We start from the raw sequence: 21,774 nt of genomic DNA, 5'->3' as shown, positions 1-21,774 counted from the left end.
ATGTTTTCAGGATGGATCATTCATCTTATCACTTTTTGTCTTCGTGAGTAAGCCGTGTCGCTTTTTGCGCTTGACTTGGGTCTTTGGGGCCATCTACTATGGTCTGTCCCGGTACATTGAGAAAAGGGGCTGATCATGAGACTACAGCTGATCCGGTCATTCGATTCTTCTACAATCGATCGAAACGAATTTTCACGGTCTTTGTTGCTCCCGAGAGAGACACAGGCGACAAAAAGAACAACTTTGCCACTTCAATTGCGCAAGCCTCGGACTTCGCTGATATCTGCGCCCTGTTTGGCTACGAAGCGGAGGAACACATCGTCCAAACCAATGATGGATATCTATTGGGCCTCCATCGCTTAGCGTATCGGAGAGGAGAAGAAGGAACCAGGGTAAATCAGGGCGAAGGGAGTACTCGCAAGAAGGTCGCTTATCTGCACCATGGACTCCTCATGTGCAGCGAGGTTTGGGTCTGCCTAACGGACGAGCAACGATGCCTACCATTCCAACTGGTTGAAAGAGGATACGATGTGTGGCTGGGAAATAACCGAGGGAACAAGTATTCGAAAAAGTCGGTCAAGCACTCGCCATTAGCGAATGAGTTTTGGGATTTCTCGATTGATCAGTTCGCCTTCTATGATGTTCCCGACAGTATCGAATATATTCTCAATGTGACAGAACAGCCTTCGCTGTCGTATATTGGATTTTCGCAAGGAACTGCACAAGCATTTGCTGCTCTTTCTATTCACCCGACGCTGAACCAAAAATGCGACGTCTTCGTGGCGCTGGCGCCCGCAATGGCACCCTCGGGTCTGTCGAATCGCATCGTGGACTCTTTGATGAAAGCGTCTCCAATCTTCCTGTTCCTCCTCTTCGGTAGACGCAGCGTTCTTAGCTCCACGACAATGTGGCAAAGTATTCTCTATCCGCCGCTCTTCGTCTGGATCATGGATTCCTCGCTATCAGTGCTCTTCAACTGGAAATGCAAGAACATCCACTTATATCAGAAACTAGCTGCATATTTTCACCTTTTCTCCTTCACCAGCACAAAATCAGTGGTCCACTGGTTCCAAATTATCCGGAACCGCAGCTTCCAATTCTACGACGACGAACTTCAGTCTCCGCTGAGTCTTGTGGCTACGGCGCGCTTCTACAAGCCCGTTAAATACCCCATCAAGAACATCAAGACTCCTATAGTTTTGCTCTATGGAGATAGCGACAGCCTCGTTGATATTGATTCAATGCTTCAAGGACTGCCGCGGGGAACTATTGCGAAACCGATCCCCACATACGAACATCTTGACTTTTTGTGGGCCAGTGATGTGGATAAGCAGGTGTTCGGTGATGTCTTTGAGGCACTCGAGCGCCATAGTATTCGCAGTGGCGCATCATCTAACGGACCTATTGAAGTGAAGGTCCGTAGTCATGCCGATCCTGATATCAACGGTCATTCTGACAAGGGTATTAAGACCACCCGGTAACCTATGCCCCTAACCGCTTTTGGTCATAATTTCTAATATTTCTTGCTTTTTGCGGATTGCGGATTCATTTGGGTCTTGCTTGGTATTCGCTGAATATGTACATACGTCGGGACCCGGTGCTAGATACTGTTAGATATTGCTAGATACTTGGATAGATATACCGTGTACCTAGCACGTACTCGCGCATGGTACACAAGCCATGCCGCGTAAATCATATCAGAGCATGTTGTGATACTCGGGTATGTCTTGCCTTCTCTCCGTAGGCTATATATAGATTCCTTGGACCACAATTCGCTTAGCGACAGCAGATAGACCCAACAAGGACCTCGGAGCCGGAGGATGATAGCCATAACCATGTGACTTTGATATTTGATTGACCTTCGACCTCCTCAAGCGAGCCTAACCCACAGACCAGCACTAACCTATTGATAGTCGACATATCCCGTTGGAGCTTGGACATATTGGGCATCAACCATCAACCACAGCCGGGGACGGCGCACAGTGCGCAACCGGCCCGGCCCCCTCCCTCCCTTGCTGTTGTTGTACGGAGCACGAATTTTCAATAGCGCATTGGATGTGGAAAAGTGCTTGTCTTTGGAATTTGTATTTATCCCTCAGTCCAGTTACTCAGAGAAGGGCTCTGCAGGATTACGAATCGGAATGTCAATTGGGGTCTGGAACTAAGTGGAATGCTGGGGTATGTATCTCATTGGGGTTCGGGTCGTGATACACCAACCACAACCACCCCCTCCCCCGAAAAGTTGGCATGTGTTCGCGGGGTAGGGATGTTTTGGTATGGTAGACAGCATGGAGCATGGATGGGCTTTTATCAGTACCCGTATCTGCGGTCCCATCCTCGTCCAACCTGCAATTTGTTGATAGTGGAACTTACCGCTTCCCCGAAGCGAAAAATTAAAAAAAGGAAATAAAATAGTGAAAGGGCGGCCCTGACAATCCAGACGCATCAATGCTTGACCAGGGTGAATTTCGGCTGGACCGGGTAAATGTACCGACGGACCTACAGATCGATAGGTAACAGGGCCCCGGTGACGTATAAACAGTATGACTTGGATGCATTTCAAGGCTTGACTCAAGAGCTGAATCGGGAGTGTGTAGAATGGCAGGAAGAAAAAAGCAAAAGGAGAGAGAATAGAGCATATCGATCTGGTCTGTACAACAGCTTAGCGATGGTTATGTAGGTCGTATTGCATCGGACGTGGTGCTGCAGATGATCTCTCGACCCGGCAGAACTGAGTACTTCACGTCTGCCATGCTCTCTTCTTTCTTTCAGGCTGACTCTCTTAAATGCGAGTTTCCCATAGTTATCGAGAGATTTTCTGCTCATCGTGATTCAGTCTACTTACCTGGAGAAAAGGAACTGTTGCGGTAAGTGACGCACAGTTCTCTTTCTTGCCCTGATCTTGTTATATTTTTCCATTTTCTGTAAGTTCATATTTCCTCGTTTTCGTTTTCGAGTCCTTGGATGGTCAATCCTCCGCTCAAGCCAGCGTATGGGGAGAATGTCGGCGAGAGCGTCGGCCTTTTCCCGGAGGACCCCTCCAACGAGATAGGACACAGGGAATGCCCAGACAAAAAGCAAGAGCGATGCCCATTCCATTACCATAGTCACATCATAATCATGGAGAATAAAGGTGTTCCCCTGAACCCCCCAATGGGCACATTACCAACTGGTCACACTTCCTGCTGCAGCACGCAAAGCGGACTAACCCGGGCGATCTCCAAGCACCAGCAGGACCAACGACACTCTTTCTCTGATTGGGGAAACTTCGTGGCCCTTCGCGCGTTTTTGCTGGCCGTTAAGGTTTGTTCGCGGATATTGGATCGCCCGTCTGTGTCCGCACAAAATTCGACGCTTCTCACCGCCGCCCAACGACCATCGTGCCCAGTCCTTATCCCAGTTCTCTTCGCCCTTAACATCACGAGGGTAGTCTTTTTTTTTGTCCTCCCTTATTGTTATTGGTAGTCCCTGAGTTGGACTGTGCTTCTCCCTTGTGAGTGTGTTGTGGTGGGTTCTCCTGCAGACCGACCCCAAGCCTCAGTTTTAGCCTCCGCGGAACTTGGCCCGATCTGTTGACATCAATCTGTCGAGAGAGCGCTCAATCGCTCCTCTCCCGTCGAACATCCAACCACCACCACACCATTATTCTGCCCTCCCGTCGCTAACCTGAGCCATTGACCCTTTCCCTCGACCGATAAAGGCGTCGTTCGCGGCCTCCGTCGACTAAAATTCCTCCGAGGGGATCGTCAGCCCTGAAGACCGATGTAACGGATCGCGTGTCGTTGCCCTTGCTTTACCGGCGGCATTCCTCCCCCTCCGGGATATCGAGATACATACATAATCGATCCTTCATTGATCGCGATATTGCATATTGGAACAGGCGATATATATTCGGATTGACGCGCAGTTCCGGTGGAATTACACACCTTGAAACGTCAATTGCATTACGGTTACCGGTCACCTCACAGTCGAAGCTATACCCCGACCAGCTGGACATACTTCTTGTCTGCATTATTTACGACTCCGCTCCGACATTTTTTTCTTTTCTTTTGTTTGGGCTATTGGGCTTTCTTTTTTAAATCGAGAAATCACTGCTGCTATTCTCAATGAGGCCGCAGTAAGTCGATGAGCTCCAGAACCCTTCAATGGTCGCATACTTGTTACAGGATAAATTCTAATTTCTGGATTCGTATTAGACGGGAATATCATATTGTTGTGCTGGGTGCTGGTAGGCATTGACTTTGGCTCGACACAGGAAAAGAGAAGTGACGCCCTGCTAACGACTCCATTTCTGCGCTATAGGTGGTGTTGGGAAAAGTTGTCTTACTGGTTCGTATATCCTTATCCTTAATAGCCCTTGTTACACTTGTCCTTTGTCTCTGCTGTTCATTAAGGGGTGGCCTGGGCCCATTCTCGTTGTCCCTATTGTCTCCGCACGCTAATCCTTCTCATAGCTCAATTCGTCCAAAATGTTTGGATTGAGAGTTACGATCCCACGATTGAGGATTCCTATCGTAAACAGATTGAAGTAGATGTAAGTGTTGACTGACGCTCTTTTCCAGTTCATGTTGCTAATTTACACAGGGACGACAATGTATACTGGAGATGTATGCACCGTGACCCACTTCCCGTGGAAGTGACAGTCGTTATCCACCTGTGTACATATCGCTAACCTGATGTCTTCTCCCACAGTCTGGACACTGCAGGTACAGAACAGTTCAGTAAGTTTGTCGCATGTGCTGATGACCTTATTTGAACGTCTACTAACATGGTGTACAGCTGCTATGAGGTAAACTATCCCTGTTTGGCATTATCCGGCCTTGAGGCATGGTTACGTGACATCGGTGCTGACATAGTCCAGAGAATTATACATGAAGCAAGGCCAAGGGTTTCTGCTCGTATTTTCAATCACCAGCATGTCATCCCTACACGAGCTCTCAGAACTGCGAGAGCAGATTACCCGCATTAAAGACGACGAAAATGTCCCCATCGTCATTGTCGGAAACAAATCCGACCTCGAGGAAGATCGTGCAGTTCCCCGTGCTCGTGCATTCGCACTCTCCCAGTCCTGGGGGAATGCTCCTTACTATGAGACCTCGGCTCGTAGGCGAGCCAACGTCAACGAGGTCTTCGTCGACCTCTGCCGGCAAATCATCAGAAAGGACACGGAAGGGAACGGAAAGTCTTCCGATTCTATATTAAGAACGCGAGAAGGCCCGAACCGCCATGACCGAAAGCGCGAGAAGAAGCGCCAAACGGGACGCCGGTCACCCTGTGTGATCCTATAGACTTTTACTGGCGACGAGTACCACCGTATCCATAACTATACAACTACATCTTCTACCGTCGTTCACCTGTTTAAACCCCTATATCGTGATACCTCATTTCGATCGCTTCGCCGCGTCGGTACACAACTTATCACCACCATACAGCTATACATCTACACACCAAACCCTTAATCGTTACTTTCACTTCACTAATATCCATCGATCGAACCTTGTCCATACCATTCGCATCACCCTCACCCAATCATACGCCGTCCACGTTTACCTACTTATTACAATTTTACAACAATATGATAGATTTATGTTCATTTCGATTCTGACGTTCCTTTGTTCTGTTGCTGTTTTGGAAGAGTATATGTTTATTTATTACATGCCCGAACCTGATCTGTCGTTTGCTATTTATGCCTATGGATATGAAATGGGAAAAGTTCTTATTCTTGTTCTTGTTTCGTTCTGCTATCTTTTACACATAGAATGTGAGAACATGTGAAATTGATGCCGAAAATGACCGCTACGGAGGCCAGAAACGGCCGCATTTCCACCCGTAACTTTGTAACTCGGGACCATGCGCTATAAAAGTCGCCTCGCTCAGCCTTGGATCGGCAGCCCGAAGTAGTTGCGTACCATAAGTACTTGACCTGGACTCTTCACACTCTCAACATCGTCACTCCAACAACGAATTCCAAAGGCAAATAAGAAAGAAATATGGGCTTAAAAACCACCAGAAAACGTTTTGCTAGGAAATTCAAATCTCTGAGCCTTTATCGCCAAAGAGAACCGCCCGACTCCTACAACCCAACTCCGTTATGTGACCTGCCAGTAGAACTCCTCGAAATGGTGGCCTCCTCGCTGCAACCGGCCGACTTGGGCGCTTTACGAATGACATGCAAGAGTATCCATGGAAAGACATCCTCTATATTTTGGAAGGGTTCCTTGCAAAGCGTCAAGACAGACTTATCCCATGCCAATCTGGGAGAACTGGCGAAAATCCCAAGGGACGCTCAATTACGACATTATGTGAACCAAATGGTGTTCACAGGGTTTGACCAGTGGTTTGAAATTCTTGGAGAAGGATACCAGTGGGATTCTTATCGCCATCCGTCTGGCCACCTTGTCAACCTCCAAGAACATCCCGCTGTGACTACAGAGCATGCTCTGTTAACTGGTCAACTGCAAGTCATTTGAGATCTTTGCATACCGCACCGAGGTTGAGTTTAATAATGACAATTTCAGACCGACGGACTCAATCACAACACTCCTGGACATCGTCGCAAAAGCCAGTCTTCCCGTTACTGCGCTTACGGTTAATTTCTTCAGTCGAGAGACACTGAACGCTCATCCTGTAGTCAGGGTAAACATATTTAAACACCCTCGACCTCTTGAGTTCAAAGCTTCTAAGATCCTCCAGAATACAGTGAATCCTGGCTAAGAAACCACAAAAAAGACAAAAAAAAAAAAAAACTTTCTGGGTAAAGAAGCGCTACTCAGACAGCGCTCGAGCAAAATCGCAACAACGACAACGGCAAAGGCGCGAGAGTAGCCTTTTTAAGGAAGCTGCAGAATTCAGCCTGGAGTGTTAATCTGATGTAGTCGTGGCAGTCCGAAGTTTAGAAGCCTCAGTCACTAAAGGGCTATATAAGAGTCGACGGTTAATAGATTTAGAGCCACATCGGAGTCCAACTCATCCCAATATTGTCTTCCACCCATCCAAGAGGCAACTTGGAACCACCAGCTATCTTTCCCAAAGCGCATAGCCGTAGTAAACTCCCAGTATTCAGGATACCAGCCTGCGGATTCCCAGTCGAGAAGCCCAGATAAATGTCCATCATCATCGACAAGAATGTTGTGCGCTTTAAAATCTCCATGAGTGAACACAATTCTGTGCTGATGACTCTGTAACCTTTTTGCGCGTGACAGGGTCTTTTGGTATTCGGTGTCGGATTGAAATGCATGAGCTGAAGCCGGAGCAAAAAGATAGTTGTAAAAAGTCTCTAGGCTGGAAAGAGGACCCATGATGTGCCCAGGAACTCGTGAACTCTGTAACGAGTTCCAATGGGAGAGCAAATCGTCTCTGACCCTGGAGAATGCCACGATCGCATGGAGGTGATACAAAATTTCAACTCTTCCAGCCAAGGCTCCTTGGCATCAGCCTGTAGTTTATCGTTCGAGTTCTCAAGAGGTACACCAGATAGCCTTGTCATCAAGATAGAAAATTTTCGGTTGAAAGGCGCATCTAGGTGTTCACCACAGCTGATGACTTTGGATACAGGCATTCCAGCAGATCTTGCCATTTGCATTGAAACCACCTCCTCGACGCTCGTCCGGTCCGTCCATTTCATAACAACGCCAAATGGTAATTGAATAATATTTGCATCGAATAGAAGACCGAACCAAGAGCAATACCATTGAGAGAAGTAATAGAGGAATTTGTGGATGATGCCCCAGAGTATTCTGGTGCATCTGCTGGGCCCAACTGGTACTTGAGGAGTGGTCTGCTGGATTACAGACTGCATCCGCCGTGGCCAAGTATAGTCTGGCCGTAAGATCGATGGAATAATAAGGCGATCCATTGAGTCGTCTAAGAGCCTACGTTCGAAAAAAATGCTGGGACGACGGGGTGGATGAAGTGTGGGAGATTGAAAATGGTGCGACTGAGTGAGTGCAGAATATAGAAGGTGGGGAGGAAGGAAAGAAATTGAAAGATAATAAGGGAGAATGAGGGGGCAGGTCTTATATAGTTGACTGTAGCTGGTGATGATGGGTGGTACGGCATCTAGGACGCTAACCCGGAAACCGTAAAATGTGGATACCAGATTTGACTATCTGATTGTTTATTGTGCTCGAGAACTTTGGCATCGCACTTCAACGACATCAATGTTTTGAATATCTGTACAGAGTACCATAATATGGATCATCACATCCGGAAAACCCCAAAGCGCGTCTGCACATCCTCAACTCTACCACCCAGTGCAGCCGCCAGACTCAATCCCAACACACGCCTTGTCTGCGCCGGAGGAATGACTCCATCATCCCAGAGCCTTGCTGAGGAGAAGATCGCTTCCGATTCACGGTCAATACGTGATTTCAATTCCGGGTCCGCGGTGCGTCCGACGGCTTCCATGACGGCGGATAGTTGCTCGGAACCCATGACGCCGATTTTGGCATTGGGCCACATGAACAGGAGGCGTGGTGAGTAGGCGCGGCCACTGAGTCAAGTTAATACATGTATTCACTACAGACTGGTACCTGGTGACACTCACCACATTCCATAGTTTCCAGCGCCTGCACTCGAACCAAAGACAACAGTGAACTTGGGAACATCGGCACAGGCGACTGCAGTCACCAACTTGGCGCCGTTCTTTGCGATACCACCCTTTTCTGCATCGGCACCGACCATGAAACCAGAGATATTCTGGAGAAAGAGTAAGGGGATCTTCCGTTGAGCACAGAGTTCAATGAAATGGGCCCCTTTCAGTGATGACTCGGAGAAGAGGATACCGTTGTTGGCGACGATGCCAACTTGGTGTCCGTAGATTCGAGCAAACCCAGTAATGAGTGTGCTGCCGTAGTCGCGTTTGAACTCTGCGAACTCGCTTCCGTCGACGATGCGGGCAATTACTTCGTGAACGGGAATCTGTCGACGGAGATTTGTCCCGACGATACCATCGAGCTCGTTAGGGTCATAGAGTGGCTCTTTGATTAATGCTCCCTTGACCAACTCTGACGGGACGCTGGTCTGTGGATAGTTGAGGTTGGCTACCGACCTACGAGCCAACACAATGGCATGCGCGTCGTCGACAGCCAAGTAATCCGTCACGCCCGAGACAGAACTGTGAAGCTGGCCACCTCCTAAATCCTCTGCGGAGACCTCTTCGCCCGTCGCAGCTTTGACCAAAGGAGGTCCAGCCAGGAAGATAGTGCCTTGGTTTTCAACGATAATCGTCTCATCGCTCATAGCTGGGACATAGGCACCTCCTGCCGTACACGGACCCATGACGACGGATATTTGAGGAATACCCAACGAGCTCATTCTCGCCTGGTTGAAGAAAATACGTCCGAAGTGCTCTTTGTCCGGGAACACGTCGGCCTGGTGGGGTAGGTTGGCGCCTCCGGAATCAACGAGATAGAGACATGGGAGCTTATTTTCTTGGGCGATGGCTTGCGCGCGTAGGTGCTTCTTCACCGTGATGGGATAATATGTCCCTCCCTTGACGGTGCTGTCGTTCGCCACAATCATGCAGGTGACACCCTCCACGGTTCCAATTCCCGTGATTATTCCTCCCGCAGGGACATCTTCTCCATACATCTCATGGCCTGCCAGAGGAGATAATTCCAAGAACGAGGTGCCAGGGTCAATCAGAGACGTAACCCGATCTCGCGGCAGCATCTTCCCACGGGCAATGTGTTTATCCTTTGCTTTCTGTGGTCCTCCTTGTGCAATTGTACCGTGTAGATTGGACATCTTGCTGACTAGCTCTTTCATCTGCTGTTCGTTCTCACGGAAATCGGACGAGGAGGTGTCCACAGCGGTAGGCAGGACGGAGATGGCAGAGGCATGGTGCGGATGTGTATAGTTGGCAATTGTTCTTCTGGGAATTCGTTCCATAGCTGCTGCCCTTGGAGCTCGCGATAAGAGTAGCCGTTGTGAATGAGGGAGAAGCACTGTTGCTCTGGAGCTAAAGCTCCGAAGAAGCGGAGACGGACGCATTGCGGAGATAGGAACAAGGTGTTTTGTCAATTAAGACACATCCGGAGCCGGCTGGACGACGTCTTCGTGCTGTTCAAGCTCAGATATACCCGGTAAGGACACAGAGGCGGATATAAAGCGGAAGAGGAGAACCGAATACTTTGTAGGAGCTCCAAGACAGGCTATCCCCGGATTGCGGGGAAGGCGATGATTACCGCGTTTAGCCGCGGCATTCTGCATAGACGCCATAAATGGTCACTTCCTTTATTGATTTTTCCTTTAATACTCAACATCTACACTGTTTTTCCTCTTCGTTATGGCTGTGGTATCAATTCTCCCTTTTGCTCTCCGGAGCTCCTCCAGAGTCCTATCTCGATCGCAGAAGCCGCTCCTCCACCGCATCCCCGCAATTCGGCCGCTGTCAACCAAACATCCGAAAGGCTTCGTTGCACCGACGGAGGATGAGTTGCAAGAGCTCCGGGAGCGAGTTCAAGAGTTTACCAGTGGGTGCTCTCAATGCTGAGAGGCTATGGTTCGATGTCCCCCTGCTGATAATGGCAAAATATAGGACGTGAGATACCCGAGGATGTTGCGGCTCGGACAGACGCAGAGAATGAGTTTCCGGCAGAGATGTGGAAGAAATTGGGCAATGCTGGGTATGTATTCTTGGCTTTCAATCTGAGCATCTCAATGGCAATATGATGCTGATTTCATCGTTAGGTTCCTAGGAGTAACTGCAAATGAAGAATATGGCGGACTCGGAATGGGCTACCAGGCTCACTGCGTGGTGATGGAAGAGATTAGCAGAGCATCAGGTACTTACTTGACCAAGATTAGCCCTTCAGTACCTTTCTCTAATGATTCCCAGGAAGCATTGCCCTATCCTACGCCGCCCACTCCCAACTCTGCGTGAACCAACTATCCTTGAACGGAACTCCCGAACAGAAAGAACGATATCTACCTGGTCTCCTCTCTGGCGAGAAAGTCGGTGCGCTGGCCATGTCTGAACACTCGGCTGGCTCCGATGTTGTCAGTATGAAAACGTCTGCCAAAGAAGTTGATGGTGGCTGGGTGCTGAACGGCACCAAGATGTGGATCACCAATGTGAGTACCAGTCTCGATTGCGCATCTACCTTGGTATCTCAACCACATGCTAATGCAATATCCAGGGCCCCAATGCAGACTACGTCGTCGTATACGCCAAGACAGAGCCAGAGAAAGGATCGAAAGGTATTACCGCGTTCGTGGTGGAAACGACCTTTAACGGATTCTCGTGCGCGCAGAAGCTTGACAAGCTGGGTATGCGTGGCTCCAACACAGGCGAGCTTGTTTTTGATAATGTCTTCGTGCCCAAAGAGAACGTCTTGGGTGAAATTAACCGGGGCGTCAAGGTGCTGATGGAAGGTCTGGATCTTGAACGTCTCGTCTTGAGTGCCGGACCTTTGGGGTAAGTGAAGCCAAACACGTCCAGCTCTTGGTAGCAAATATACTGACAGCATATCCAGTATCATGCAAGCATCTCTCGACCTCGTCCTCCCCTACACCCACCAACGCAAACAATTCGGAACCCCTATCGCACACAACCAGCTTATCCAGGGTAAACTGGCAGACATGTACACCAAGCTCTCTGCATCGCGCGCATACACATATTCCACAGCAAGACTGATTGACAACAGCGCTTCATCCCCAGAATTCAAAATCCGAACCCAGGACTGCGCGGGTGCTATTCTGTACGCCGCAGAGAGGGCTACGGAATGTGCCCTGGACGCGATTCAGCTTATGGGTGGCACTGGTTATATCAATGAAGTCCCTGCTGGAAGATTGCTTCGAGATGCGAAGTTGTACGAGATCGGTGCTGGGACGAGTGAGATTAGACGCATGGTTATTGGGCGTGCATTCCATAGAGAATACTCTTAGTCCACTTCGTTCTAAATTTGAAGAAACAAAAGGATATGACGAATAGATAATACCAAGTTATGTCTAGCAAATGTCGTTCGTCTCTATTACAATTTTGATCATTAAATGGCTTCTTTCCTTTTCCTTCAACATAAGCCGTCTCAATATGATGCCCTATTTTAGATCCCTATTTCTGACTTCTTGTTTGTCTAGCAGACCTCCGTACAGGTCCCGGTGCTGGCGCTGCCTGTGTATCTTGGCCAGCCGCCACGCGCTTTGACTTGCGTCCTTTGGATTGATCCCCGTCAATGGAGATAGAAGCCTTGCGCTTTTTACCCTTCACAGGCGACGAAGCGGGAGGCGGAGCTCCTGATGTGGTATCCGGATTATTGTTGTTATATTCTTTATTGGATGGTGCGGAGGGTTGCGAAGGATCATTGTTCATCGGTAAGTCGTTTACCAAAGCTGGGTTCACAACCTTGTCATCTTGCACAGACGGTGGAGAGACTGATTTTTCCAGAGTAGTATTCGAGGCATATCCCCCAGATCCACTGTCCCCCGAGGTCCGGTCAGTGCTGACATCCCTTGACGTCTCATCTTCCACCACGAGATTCTTAACCGGGTCCGGAGGCGCAAATTCTGGAACAGAGTTATCGAGATAATCAAGAACTTTCTGTTGTCTCCATGCCCGGGAACGACCGAACGAGGGATGGGAGTTCTTGAAGACTTCTCGCCAGTTCTTCAGTAATGCGACCTTCTCCCCTTCGCCTGGTACCATGATCTGGACCGGGTTCTTGTCGTGCTCTGGTCGTTTCCAAACAACACTCTGGAAAGAGGTTTGGTCTGGCACCTTGGACGAAACGACTCGAGTAGTACCCCCTCCTCCATTTTGTGTATCATTGCTTTGTTTCCGTCTCCGTATCGTCTGGGGACCTTGGCCGGCTGGCCTTCGGTTGGTTAAGTCCGCCACGCGATGTCCTAGTTTAACCGTCGGATCTTCATCGTAATAATCGTCGGAAAGTTCGTCCCAGTCACTGTAATACTCGTCTGCCTCGAACGACGGGTCTTCAAAGAAAACGGCATCGTAAGTTGCTGTCGCAGCCAGGTCGTCCTATATCATTGATAGTCAGCACATCGACTCTCGGTGAATATCACAAGTTTGTGATATAGAGCAAAGACACAGTAGGACTGACAGCCGCATCAGGTTCAGGCTCTTCGATCCAGAAGATATCGTCAAAATCGTCGTAGTATTCTTCGTCGTCAGACATGATGAGCGCTCTTTATAAAAGCAAATCGACAATTCGAGAATCCCGTTCAATATCGTGAGATATTTAAAGCAAAGAGTTAATCACCCTTTTAATAAGGAGATCAATATGACGCTATTCGAAAAAGCGCGACTCAAGGATCGTCCGTCGAAAAAAGAATCGTGCCCGAACGCCCAGACAGTGAGAGAGACCCGGAAAATCAATAAACGGTTTAAAAAGGGGAAGCCAATCTAAGCCAATCTCGACGTAGGCCGAACGTATCAAACGCTAGCGTGATCCGTGCAGTGGTGCTGTGCAGAGGGAAGAAAGACGCGAAAAAAACGGGGCCGAAAGTTTCGGTCGATCGCGAGTCACGTGTATTTCCCCGCAGTTTCGCTTTGCGTCGGCTAAACAGCATTGAATAGTTATTGCCGCGGGTTGCTTCAGGATGCTTTTTTAAACCTCCCTGGGATTGTTCTGAGATTTCATCGCGGCCGTTGATTTGCGTGATATGCTTCTTTCCTAAGACACCCATCATCGAGCCTTGTTCATGACTTCTATTTAGCATTATCTACGATGCCACTCTCACCGTTTCTCCGCATTACTCCCCGCTTGGGGCCGAAAATAGCTCGGAGGTCGAAGAGAGCTGCTTCCACGCTATCATCAAATGCAGCGGAGTCACGTTTCTCACTCGATTCAATTCTCATTGCAAATCGTGGTGAAATAGCTTTGTATGCATACAAATATCACCATTCAATTGACCATTGCTAACTAATCTGTTACTAGACGAGTCGGACAAACCGCTTCGCAGCATGGCATTCGAGTTACTACCCTATACACGGATCCGGATAGCCGAGCCCAGCATGCCCTGAGTTCCCCTTTTGCGTTCAATTTGGGATCCGTTTCGGCCTACCTCGATGGAGATCGGATTATAGAGATTGCAAAGAGAGAAGGCTGCCAAGGGATACACCCTGGTTACGGCTTTGTGAGTACGGATTAGACCGAGGAAAAAAGGCTCATGAGGCTTATTGAGAAACCGTGATATAGCTTAGTGAGAATTCTGCATTTGCACGGAAATGTACGGAGGCTGGGTTAGTGTTCATTGGCCCACCGTGGAGAGCCATTGAAGACATGGGAGACAAGAGGTAAGCCGCACCATGGTTATTCAAATAATGCCCCAAGTAGCATGTGCTAACTGGAGACAGTCGGTCCAAAGAGATCATGACGGCTGCCAATGTACCCTGTGTACCCGGCTACCATGGCCAAAATCAAGACCCCAACTTCCTCGAAGCTGAAGCGGACAAGATCAGATATCCTGTGCTCATTAAGGCTATAAAGGGCGGCGGTGGCAAAGGCATGCGTATCGCCTCGTCAAAGTCAGAGTTTCAGGCTCAGCTAGAGTCAGCAAAATCGGAGGCCATGAACTCGTTCGGCGACGACCACGTCTTAGTGGAGAAGTATATCACCACACCACGACACATTGAAGTCCAAATTTTCGCAGACAAGCACGGTAATTGTGTCGCTCTCGGAGAAAGAGACTGCAGTATTCAACGCAGGCATCAGAAGATCCTTGAAGAGTCTCCTGCTCCTGACCTTCCTGATGCAACCAGAAAAGACCTCTGGGCTAAAGCAAGATCCGCCGCATTGGCTGTTGATTATGAAGGTGCTGGCACAGTCGAGTTTATCTTCGATAACGACACCGGGGAATTCTTCTTTATGGAGATGAACACCCGACTTCAGGTTGAGCACCCCGTGACTGAGATGGTTACCGGCCAAGACCTGGTTTACTGGCAACTCAAAGTGGCCGAGGGTGCAAAGCTCCCGTTGACCCAAGATGAAGTGGAAGCCCAAATGGCTAGCCGCGGACATGCTATTGAGGCTAGAATTTATGCAGAGAATCCTGACCAGGGGTTTATTCCTGATTCGGGGCGTCTGGTCCACGTCCGCACTCCAGCAATCACAGAGGATACTCGGATTGATGCAGGCTTCGTCACCGGGGATGAGGTGTCAGCACATTATGATCCTATGATCGCAAAACTGATTGTGCGGGGCGCAACACGAGAAGAAGCGATCCGCAAGCTTGCAGCTGCACTGGAGGAGTATGAAATTGCCGGGCCCATCACCAACATCGAATTCTTGAAGGCTGTCTGCAAAAACGACGATTTCATTGCAGGTCAGGTTGAAACGGGTTTCATCGAGAAACACCGGGAAGGATTGTTCGCCACAAATGTCATCGGGGACGAGGTGCTCGCACAGATCGCATTGGCCTGTCTACACTCCGACACCGTTGACAACTCGCGAAAACTAGCTAATTTTGAAGGGTCTGCGGTGGGATTCAGTCCAAGTTACCAGCAACATCAGTTCACTTTCGGAGACACGCAAACCGGGTCTAAGGATGGCACCACATTCAATGTGCAAATCCAACAGACAAGCGACAACCAATTCAGTGTGAAGGTCGGGGACCGAGTGTTCGAGCCAGTGTTCAGCCATCGCAACCCGGACTCGCCAGTGATCACCTCATTCTTTCCCCACACGCGTCTAGACACCACGGTCATCCGGGGCGAAGATTCAATAGTCGCATTCCAACAAGGTACCCAGTATCGATTGACGGTACCACGGGCGAAATGGATGGAAAAGGCATTGGGAATGAAGGATGTGACCAACAGTGTGTTGGCGCCAATGCCGTGCAAAATCCTGCGTGTGGAGGTACAGGCGGGCGACGCGGTCGAGAAGGACCAACCGTTGGTGGTGATCGAGAGTATGAAGATGGAGACCGTCATCCGTAGCCCACAGCGGGGAACTATTTCACGGGTGGTGCATCAAAAAGGAGTAAGTCAAGACGATATCTTTCCCCTCTTCCCCCAATTGAACACCCGCCTTTGCCGCTTCCTGCGCGAATTTTCTTTGAAAAGGGTTCCATAAGGTTGGATCCGTTGAAGACGGCCAAATATTAGTCTGTTTTGGGATGTGGTGATCCCGACCCGGCCGCTGTTGAGCCGAAATCGGGGATAAGAATTTTCAGTGCTCCGAGTCGGGTAACCTTCACCTTTTGCGGGGTGTGGGGAAAGGGCACGGACCCGGCCCGATTAAGCTTCCATGGATGTTCTTCTGGCTTCCTAAGGCCAAATTTCGGCCATCTCCGCCTCCTGCCATTTCGCATTTCGGACTTCACACTCACCCACAACTCACCCCCCCCCCACACTGAAAAAGTCTTTCGAGCTGACATATGCCTTGCAGGACCAATGTAAGAGCGGGACTCCCCTCGTCGAATTCGCGGGTGAAGGCGGTGACTAGAAAAGAGCGGGCAACGTGGTGCTTCTGAGTTCTGGAAAACGGAAAGTCGGAGGAGAGCTGTGACTCATGGGAGGACAAGCCCGGGGGGAAGGTGAAGCGCTTTAGTGGAGCATCCTGTATCAGTCCAGAAGTGATGAGTCAATTGAATGGTCTCATTGGGCGATTTTTCGTCATTTGCTGGAGAATCGGTCTAAGTTTGAACCAGCTGATGCATGTACCCTTGGTGCCCGAGCTCTGTACGGAGTGCCGCATACAAATATTGTACATGAAACTCTCGGGCCTATTAGTAGATACCTGCTTCGATGGAATTCGGGAATACTATGATGTTGTACAAATACTCTGTACTATCCCGGAATTCTCGCTACATTCCCCTACATCATGTATGGATCTTATCCGCAGCTAAATTGATATATCTGGACAGCCCCACCACCACATTCCATCATTGCGGCTTCAACATGGGAATGGACAAGTCCAGAATAAGCGGCGTGCAGAGTACTAGTTGGCTTACCAGGGTCAGCGACAGGTGGCAAACCGAGCCCAGGAACCAAACCAAGACCCCTGGATATCCTGTAATGGCTATTTTTATTGCAACTCACCTTCTGGATAGGACATTGATATAAATCCTTGTATAGGAATGCAGTCCAGGGGCAAAGAAAATGAATCCTCTCAGGTCACATGGGCCATCCAACTGCAGATCGCTTGGGCCCAGGCCAGCAAGTGACATCACGGGACCCGCCGCACGCTCCAATGGAAGTCTGACAGCCGTCCAATCTCTCGGGGCCAGCTCTCCTCCCCCAATATTCACCGCAACTGTGGGTATCTTTACAACGGTGCTACGTACAAGTAAAACATTGCCATTTCTGAATAATCACCAAAAGCAATCATGCCAATTGACCTGGATCATAATTTTCACCGGCCCAGAGCTTATAAAAAACCATTTCTATGCAATTCGCATCCTGCTTCTCCATGCTCATTCTAACTCTACGCCCCCAATTTTACATATTATAGTGCCCCTTGTTCTTTTGCAATTCTTCCTTATATCTTTCTCCGCCCTCGTAACTGTTTTCCAGAAACTCCAGTTCCTCTCTAACAACTGTCTTCACAATGTTCAGGCCAACCATTTCCCGTCAGGCCCTCAAGGCCCTCAACACCTCTACGCGTCCATCCCCATTCGCTGCCTCTTCGTCCTCTCTCCGCTCGCCCTTTGTTCGTCCCCTCTCGTCCTCTATCCCCCGTACCAAAGACCACAAGAAGTATCCCAAGAATGGCTTCCTGGAATCCGCTACAACCAAAGCCCCCCAGGGCGCCTCCGGTGAGCAGGAGGGTAAATACGCTCGTACCGATGAGGATATCGTGATTCCGTACCCTGATGATGCCCACATGCCGGCCCAGCCCATCGTTCAGGGACGTGGGGGGATGCACTTCAAGCGGACGCTTGCTCAATTCTCGCTCGAGAACAAGGTTACTGTGGTGACGGGTGGTGCTCGTGGTTTGGGCTTGGTTATGGCTCAGGCTATTGTTGCTTCGGGGTCTGATATTGCTATTGTTGATTTGAACAGTATGTTTCTGGCCATGATGGTTTTGTTGATGACAATGGCTAACATTTGGCAGAGGAGGAGGCGGAAACCCAAGCTAAGAAGTTGGTGGACACTTTCCGGAGGGAGAACCCTGGCCTGGAGCAGTAAGTGAACCCGCGCTGCTTATTATTGATATGGACTTATGAACTAACGGGTTTACCAGAATGCCCAAGGTCACTGCGCACTACTCCGACGTTTCCAACCCGAATTCCGTCAACGCATCGCTCCAAGAGATCATTGACCAGCACGGTCGAATCGACAGCTTGGTCACCTCTGCTGGCTTCACGGAGAACTTCGATGCCATCTCGTACCCCTACGACCGTATGCAGAAGCTGTGGGGTGTCGTCGTGGATGGTACCTACCTGTTCTCGACCGGTGTTGCCAAGCACCTGATGGAGCGCAACGCTTCGGGCAGCATTGTAATGATTGGTAGCATGTCTAGCTCCATTGTCAACATTCCTCAGCCTCAAGCTCCGTACAACGCGGCCAAGGCTGCTGTTCGTCACCTTGCTTCATCTTTTGGTGTTGAGTGGGCGGGCTCCAACATCCGAGTGAACTGCATTAGCCCTGGATACATGCTGACTGCTCTGTATGTGCCGTGCCGTGCCTTTTTATGCTGTTTTTCTCAATAGAGTACTGACATGTAACAGCACCCGCAAGATCCTGGATGAGAACCCCGACCTCCGCGAGAAGTGGACTTCGCTCATTCCCCTCGGTAAGATGGGAGATCCCGAAGACCTCATGGGTGCGGTTATCTTCCTCCTGAGTGACGCATCCCGGTACATGACCGGTGCTGAGATCCGCGTCGACGGTGGCTACACCTTGACTTAAGGATCGTTTATCTTCCTTTTTCACGGCGTTTACTTATCCAACAGATACCCCCAATGCCCTGGGGACAGGGCTGATTTTGTGGAAGCGATATAGAGCGGTTGATGTGGTATGCGGTTTCTCGTTTTTATATTCGGTCTTTTGGTGTCGTTAAGAAAGAAAAAGTTATAATGCGTGACGTCATTGTTAATTGAGAGTCCAGACTTTTCATGTGACGATGGAACGGACTTTAGCCTCATTTAAATTCATACCCCGGAGATCCCCGGTTTGAGATCTCCACGTTTACCGAAAGCGCTTGTCTGCAGAATAGTTCGTAACCAGGTACAACCCACAGCGTACCCCAATGCACCTTGTACACCCCAGTGATACTTTTCCCGTAGACCAACCTGCGGGTAACATCCATGGCAATTATTTCCGCAACATGTACATCCGTTCTAAACGACAATAATATGCCTATGATATCAATCGATGATCAGCCATGACGGGAAGCACGACTCCGTTTGACGCGTTCCTTTGTTCACGAACTGGAATTACACTCCAGCCGCAGTGGAAATCCCCCCACTTCGTATTCCCATTATAGACTGGTCTAGAAGAGGTTGCATTCACTCATTCGTCCCCTAACCCAGCGATGAGCTGACCTGAGCTGACCTGAGTGAGCCCCCACGAAATAATGTAGAGTCATCTCTAGAAAATCAGCTTCGTCCATTTCTGCTTTCTGTCTACTCTGTACAGCACAGCTGACCCAAAACATGGACCTTCCAAAAGGGCTAGTGACCACCACCAGAATCCCCTCCCACCTTGAAGATCCCAATGTGATAGACGCCCTTGATATCGCACATTTATGGAAAGGTAAACCCACCTTCCCACTCTCTACTTGTTTTTTTCTTTTTCCAGAGAACTAAGATCTGCAGTCTATCACACGAACCCCGCAGTCCACAATAACGACTCAGGTCACCGCCTGGAGAACTTCTTCTGGAGAGTCTGGGGCAACGAGCGTCTGCGATGTTCGTTGCAGGGAGAGGCGCTGGCCACGCTGTTTGTCAATATTGCTGAGTCGCAGGCACAGAAGTTCTCGTCTTCTTCTAGTGTTGTAAAGTCAAAGTCGTTGGAAAAGGTAATAACTGCTTCTTGTTTGTTTGTTCAGGAGACCTGGCTCTGGCTGACGAAACCCCACATCTAGATGTCCAGCGAACCTACAATCTCCAAAGTCAACGTCCAACTCCCGCCAACACCACCGACTGAGGAGAACAAGTCAGACAGCACAACCAGAAATTCGAATGCAAGATCGAATTCAGATCCAATTTCAAATACAAATACAAATACTCGCACTCCTCTCCCACCTATCCTCAAAAAGCCAAAACCAGTAAACGGCAATGAATCTCCCCAGAAGAAAGCACGGCTACTCCTCACCGGAATCGGTGGCCAACATGTCACCCGCAAGCCATCTAACCCTTTGACTCCAATCTCGCCTCCGCCGTTTGCTGCTGCTGCGAAGGAAGATCCAAATGCCACTATAACCACCACCACCACAACTGATAATGATATTACTGCTATTACTGCTACTAACACTACCCACAACACGACTACTGCTGCGACTTTCAGGGCGCAGTACCAATACCAGAAAAAGCCTTATCTCGTCGCGAGCAAAGCAAGCAAGCGCAGGCCCGTGCTCGGGCGGCGCAAGTCCTCGCAGACTGCTATTCCGAGATATGAAGCGAAAAGTGATTATTTCGGGCAGGGGGATACAAATGCAACTACACCTACAAAAACAAGCTCGAAGACAACAACTAATACAACTGTTGGTTTCAGTCGGGATGAGGATGATAACTTGAAGGAACAAAGGCCAGTTACTCCGGTTGATGAGGAAGGGCCAATTAATTGCGAAAAGACAGCACAAAGAGAGTCCTCGGACACGGAAGCCCCTGCTTCTCTTGATCAGGAGAACCATCAAAGCAAGCAAGACGAGCGCACGGAGAGCCCTAAGGAATCGCAACCGCCAGACGGCAAATACGCCAACACAGATGGTAAGTCAGCGCCACAATCCTAATCCTTTATCTTCTAATATGATTGCCAGACCTCAATCTCAAAAACCTCCCTCCAAACCTCGTCTCCAACCTCAAACTCCTCCTCGCCCAACAAAAACCAACCACAACCACCACCACCAGGCCCAACAACACCAAATCACGCCCCAAACACATCCCATACTCCATCACTACTACCAACGCCGCGACGCACCGCCTCACCAACCACGAACGCGACCACCTCCGCCGCCTAAAATCAAGCACCTACATACACCAACTCCAGCACCAGCTCCAACAACAACAACATCAGCAACCAGCAAAGCTCGTCGACGACCATTTCCGCGTGCGCTTCGCGGAAGAACTCCAGCGTGAAGAGAGATTTCTGAACACCGTGAATTCATTACCGGAGGAGGAGCGGAGTGCGGTTCTGGAGGGGCATAGCGGGCGTTCGAAAGCTCCGAGGATTCCGAGGACGTCGTGGGTTGAGGTTCTTGGTGGTGGGGGTGCGGGTGTTGAGCGAGATATTGATACTGAGAGGATAAAGCAAGAGCGTCCCGAAGCCGCTACCAACGACAATGATGATGGATGGTCATTTACAGGTGAAGATGGCGGTGGATGGGCGGCCGATGATGCACAGGATCACTACAGTGATACGCAGGTGGATGCTGCTCCGTTCAAGTTTGAAGGGATGTCCTACGCTTCATCCTGGCGTGCGGCATGTCGACTACAGGTTTCGGGGCAGTTGACGGTGTTGCTTCGTGCTGAGCAGTATGGGTATCGAGGGGATGCGGAAATAGTGGATAGTACTTAGTCTTGGCCATATTAACGAATGCATTGGTATCAATAACTTAGGGTCCAGCCCGACATTCTCGTCCATGCAAAACACCCCCAACCATAAAATACAAACCAAATATTCTCTGAGATCCAGAACCATTACGCCCC

The 21,774-nt window shown here is 49.5% G+C and overlaps 9 protein-coding genes across 9 annotated transcripts; 6 read left to right on the top strand and 3 right to left on the bottom strand.

The window, feature by feature from the left end:
- Positions 1–98: 98 nt before the first annotated feature.
- TGL1 (sterol esterase) lies at positions 99–1,481 on the top strand (the record flags this gene model as incomplete). The annotated part of the gene is made up of 1 exon (XM_043280333.1): positions 99–1,481. One exon carries the CDS (start codon positions 99–101, stop codon positions 1,479–1,481), a length of 1,383 nt encoding a protein of 460 aa, XP_043137922.1.
- A 2,625-nt stretch (positions 1,482–4,106) lies between these two features.
- Positions 4,107–5,288, top strand: RSR1 (putative RAS small monomeric GTPase (Rsr1); the record flags this gene model as incomplete). The annotated part of the gene is made up of 8 exons (XM_043280332.1): positions 4,107–4,117; positions 4,197–4,228; positions 4,303–4,329; positions 4,455–4,534; positions 4,585–4,607; positions 4,693–4,721; positions 4,780–4,789; positions 4,862–5,288. 8 exons carry the CDS (start codon positions 4,107–4,109, stop codon positions 5,286–5,288), a joined length of 639 nt encoding a protein of 212 aa, XP_043137921.1.
- Positions 5,289–6,908: 1,620 nt separating this feature from the next.
- ACHE_50596S (uncharacterized protein) lies at positions 6,909–7,298 on the bottom strand (the record flags this gene model as incomplete). Its single annotated transcript, XM_043280330.1, has 1 exon — positions 6,909–7,298. The coding sequence occupies one exon, from the start codon at positions 7,296–7,298 to the stop codon at positions 6,909–6,911; it is 390 nt and encodes a 129-aa protein (XP_043137920.1).
- A 901-nt stretch (positions 7,299–8,199) lies between these two features.
- MCCC2 (putative 3-methylcrotonyl-CoA carboxylase, beta subunit (MccB)) lies at positions 8,200–9,993 on the bottom strand (the record flags this gene model as incomplete). Its single annotated transcript, XM_043280329.1, has 2 exons — positions 8,200–8,491; positions 8,546–9,993. The coding sequence occupies 2 exons, from the start codon at positions 9,991–9,993 to the stop codon at positions 8,200–8,202; spliced, it is 1,740 nt and encodes a 579-aa protein (XP_043137919.1).
- Positions 9,994–10,288: 295 nt separating this feature from the next.
- ACHE_50594A (uncharacterized protein) lies at positions 10,289–11,889 on the top strand (the record flags this gene model as incomplete). Its single annotated transcript, XM_043280328.1, has 7 exons — positions 10,289–10,475; positions 10,541–10,628; positions 10,693–10,787; positions 10,841–11,076; positions 11,142–11,419; positions 11,478–11,585; positions 11,649–11,889. 7 exons carry the CDS (start codon positions 10,289–10,291, stop codon positions 11,887–11,889), a joined length of 1,233 nt encoding a protein of 410 aa, XP_043137918.1.
- Positions 11,890–12,055: 166 nt separating this feature from the next.
- On the bottom strand, positions 12,056–13,136 carry ACHE_50593S (uncharacterized protein; the record flags this gene model as incomplete). The annotated part of the gene is made up of 2 exons (XM_043280327.1): positions 12,056–12,979; positions 13,062–13,136. The coding sequence occupies 2 exons, from the start codon at positions 13,134–13,136 to the stop codon at positions 12,056–12,058; spliced, it is 999 nt and encodes a 332-aa protein (XP_043137917.1).
- A 552-nt stretch (positions 13,137–13,688) lies between these two features.
- ACHE_50592A (uncharacterized protein) lies at positions 13,689–16,406 on the top strand (the record flags this gene model as incomplete). The annotated part of the gene is made up of 5 exons (XM_043280326.1): positions 13,689–13,843; positions 13,899–14,097; positions 14,160–14,257; positions 14,318–15,941; positions 16,350–16,406. 5 exons carry the CDS (start codon positions 13,689–13,691, stop codon positions 16,404–16,406), a joined length of 2,133 nt encoding a protein of 710 aa, XP_043137916.1.
- A 1,104-nt stretch (positions 16,407–17,510) lies between these two features.
- On the top strand, positions 17,511–18,814 carry ACHE_50591A (putative D-arabinitol dehydrogenase ArbD; the record flags this gene model as incomplete). Its single annotated transcript, XM_043280325.1, has 4 exons — positions 17,511–17,964; positions 18,018–18,087; positions 18,147–18,572; positions 18,634–18,814. 4 exons carry the CDS (start codon positions 17,511–17,513, stop codon positions 18,812–18,814), a joined length of 1,131 nt encoding a protein of 376 aa, XP_043137915.1.
- Positions 18,815–19,560: 746 nt separating this feature from the next.
- On the top strand, positions 19,561–21,643 carry ACHE_50590A (GATA-like domain-containing protein; the record flags this gene model as incomplete). The annotated part of the gene is made up of 4 exons (XM_043280324.1): positions 19,561–19,660; positions 19,723–19,925; positions 19,992–20,835; positions 20,886–21,643. The coding sequence occupies 4 exons, from the start codon at positions 19,561–19,563 to the stop codon at positions 21,641–21,643; spliced, it is 1,905 nt and encodes a 634-aa protein (XP_043137914.1).
- Positions 21,644–21,774: the final 131 nt, after the last annotated feature.

Source organism: Aspergillus chevalieri, chromosome 5 (genome assembly GCF_016861735.1).
Source record: "Aspergillus chevalieri M1 DNA, chromosome 5, nearly complete sequence".
Classification (NCBI taxonomy): Eukaryota; Fungi; Ascomycota; class Eurotiomycetes; order Eurotiales; family Aspergillaceae; genus Aspergillus; species Aspergillus chevalieri.
This window is presented reverse-complemented; position numbering and strand designations above follow the sequence as displayed.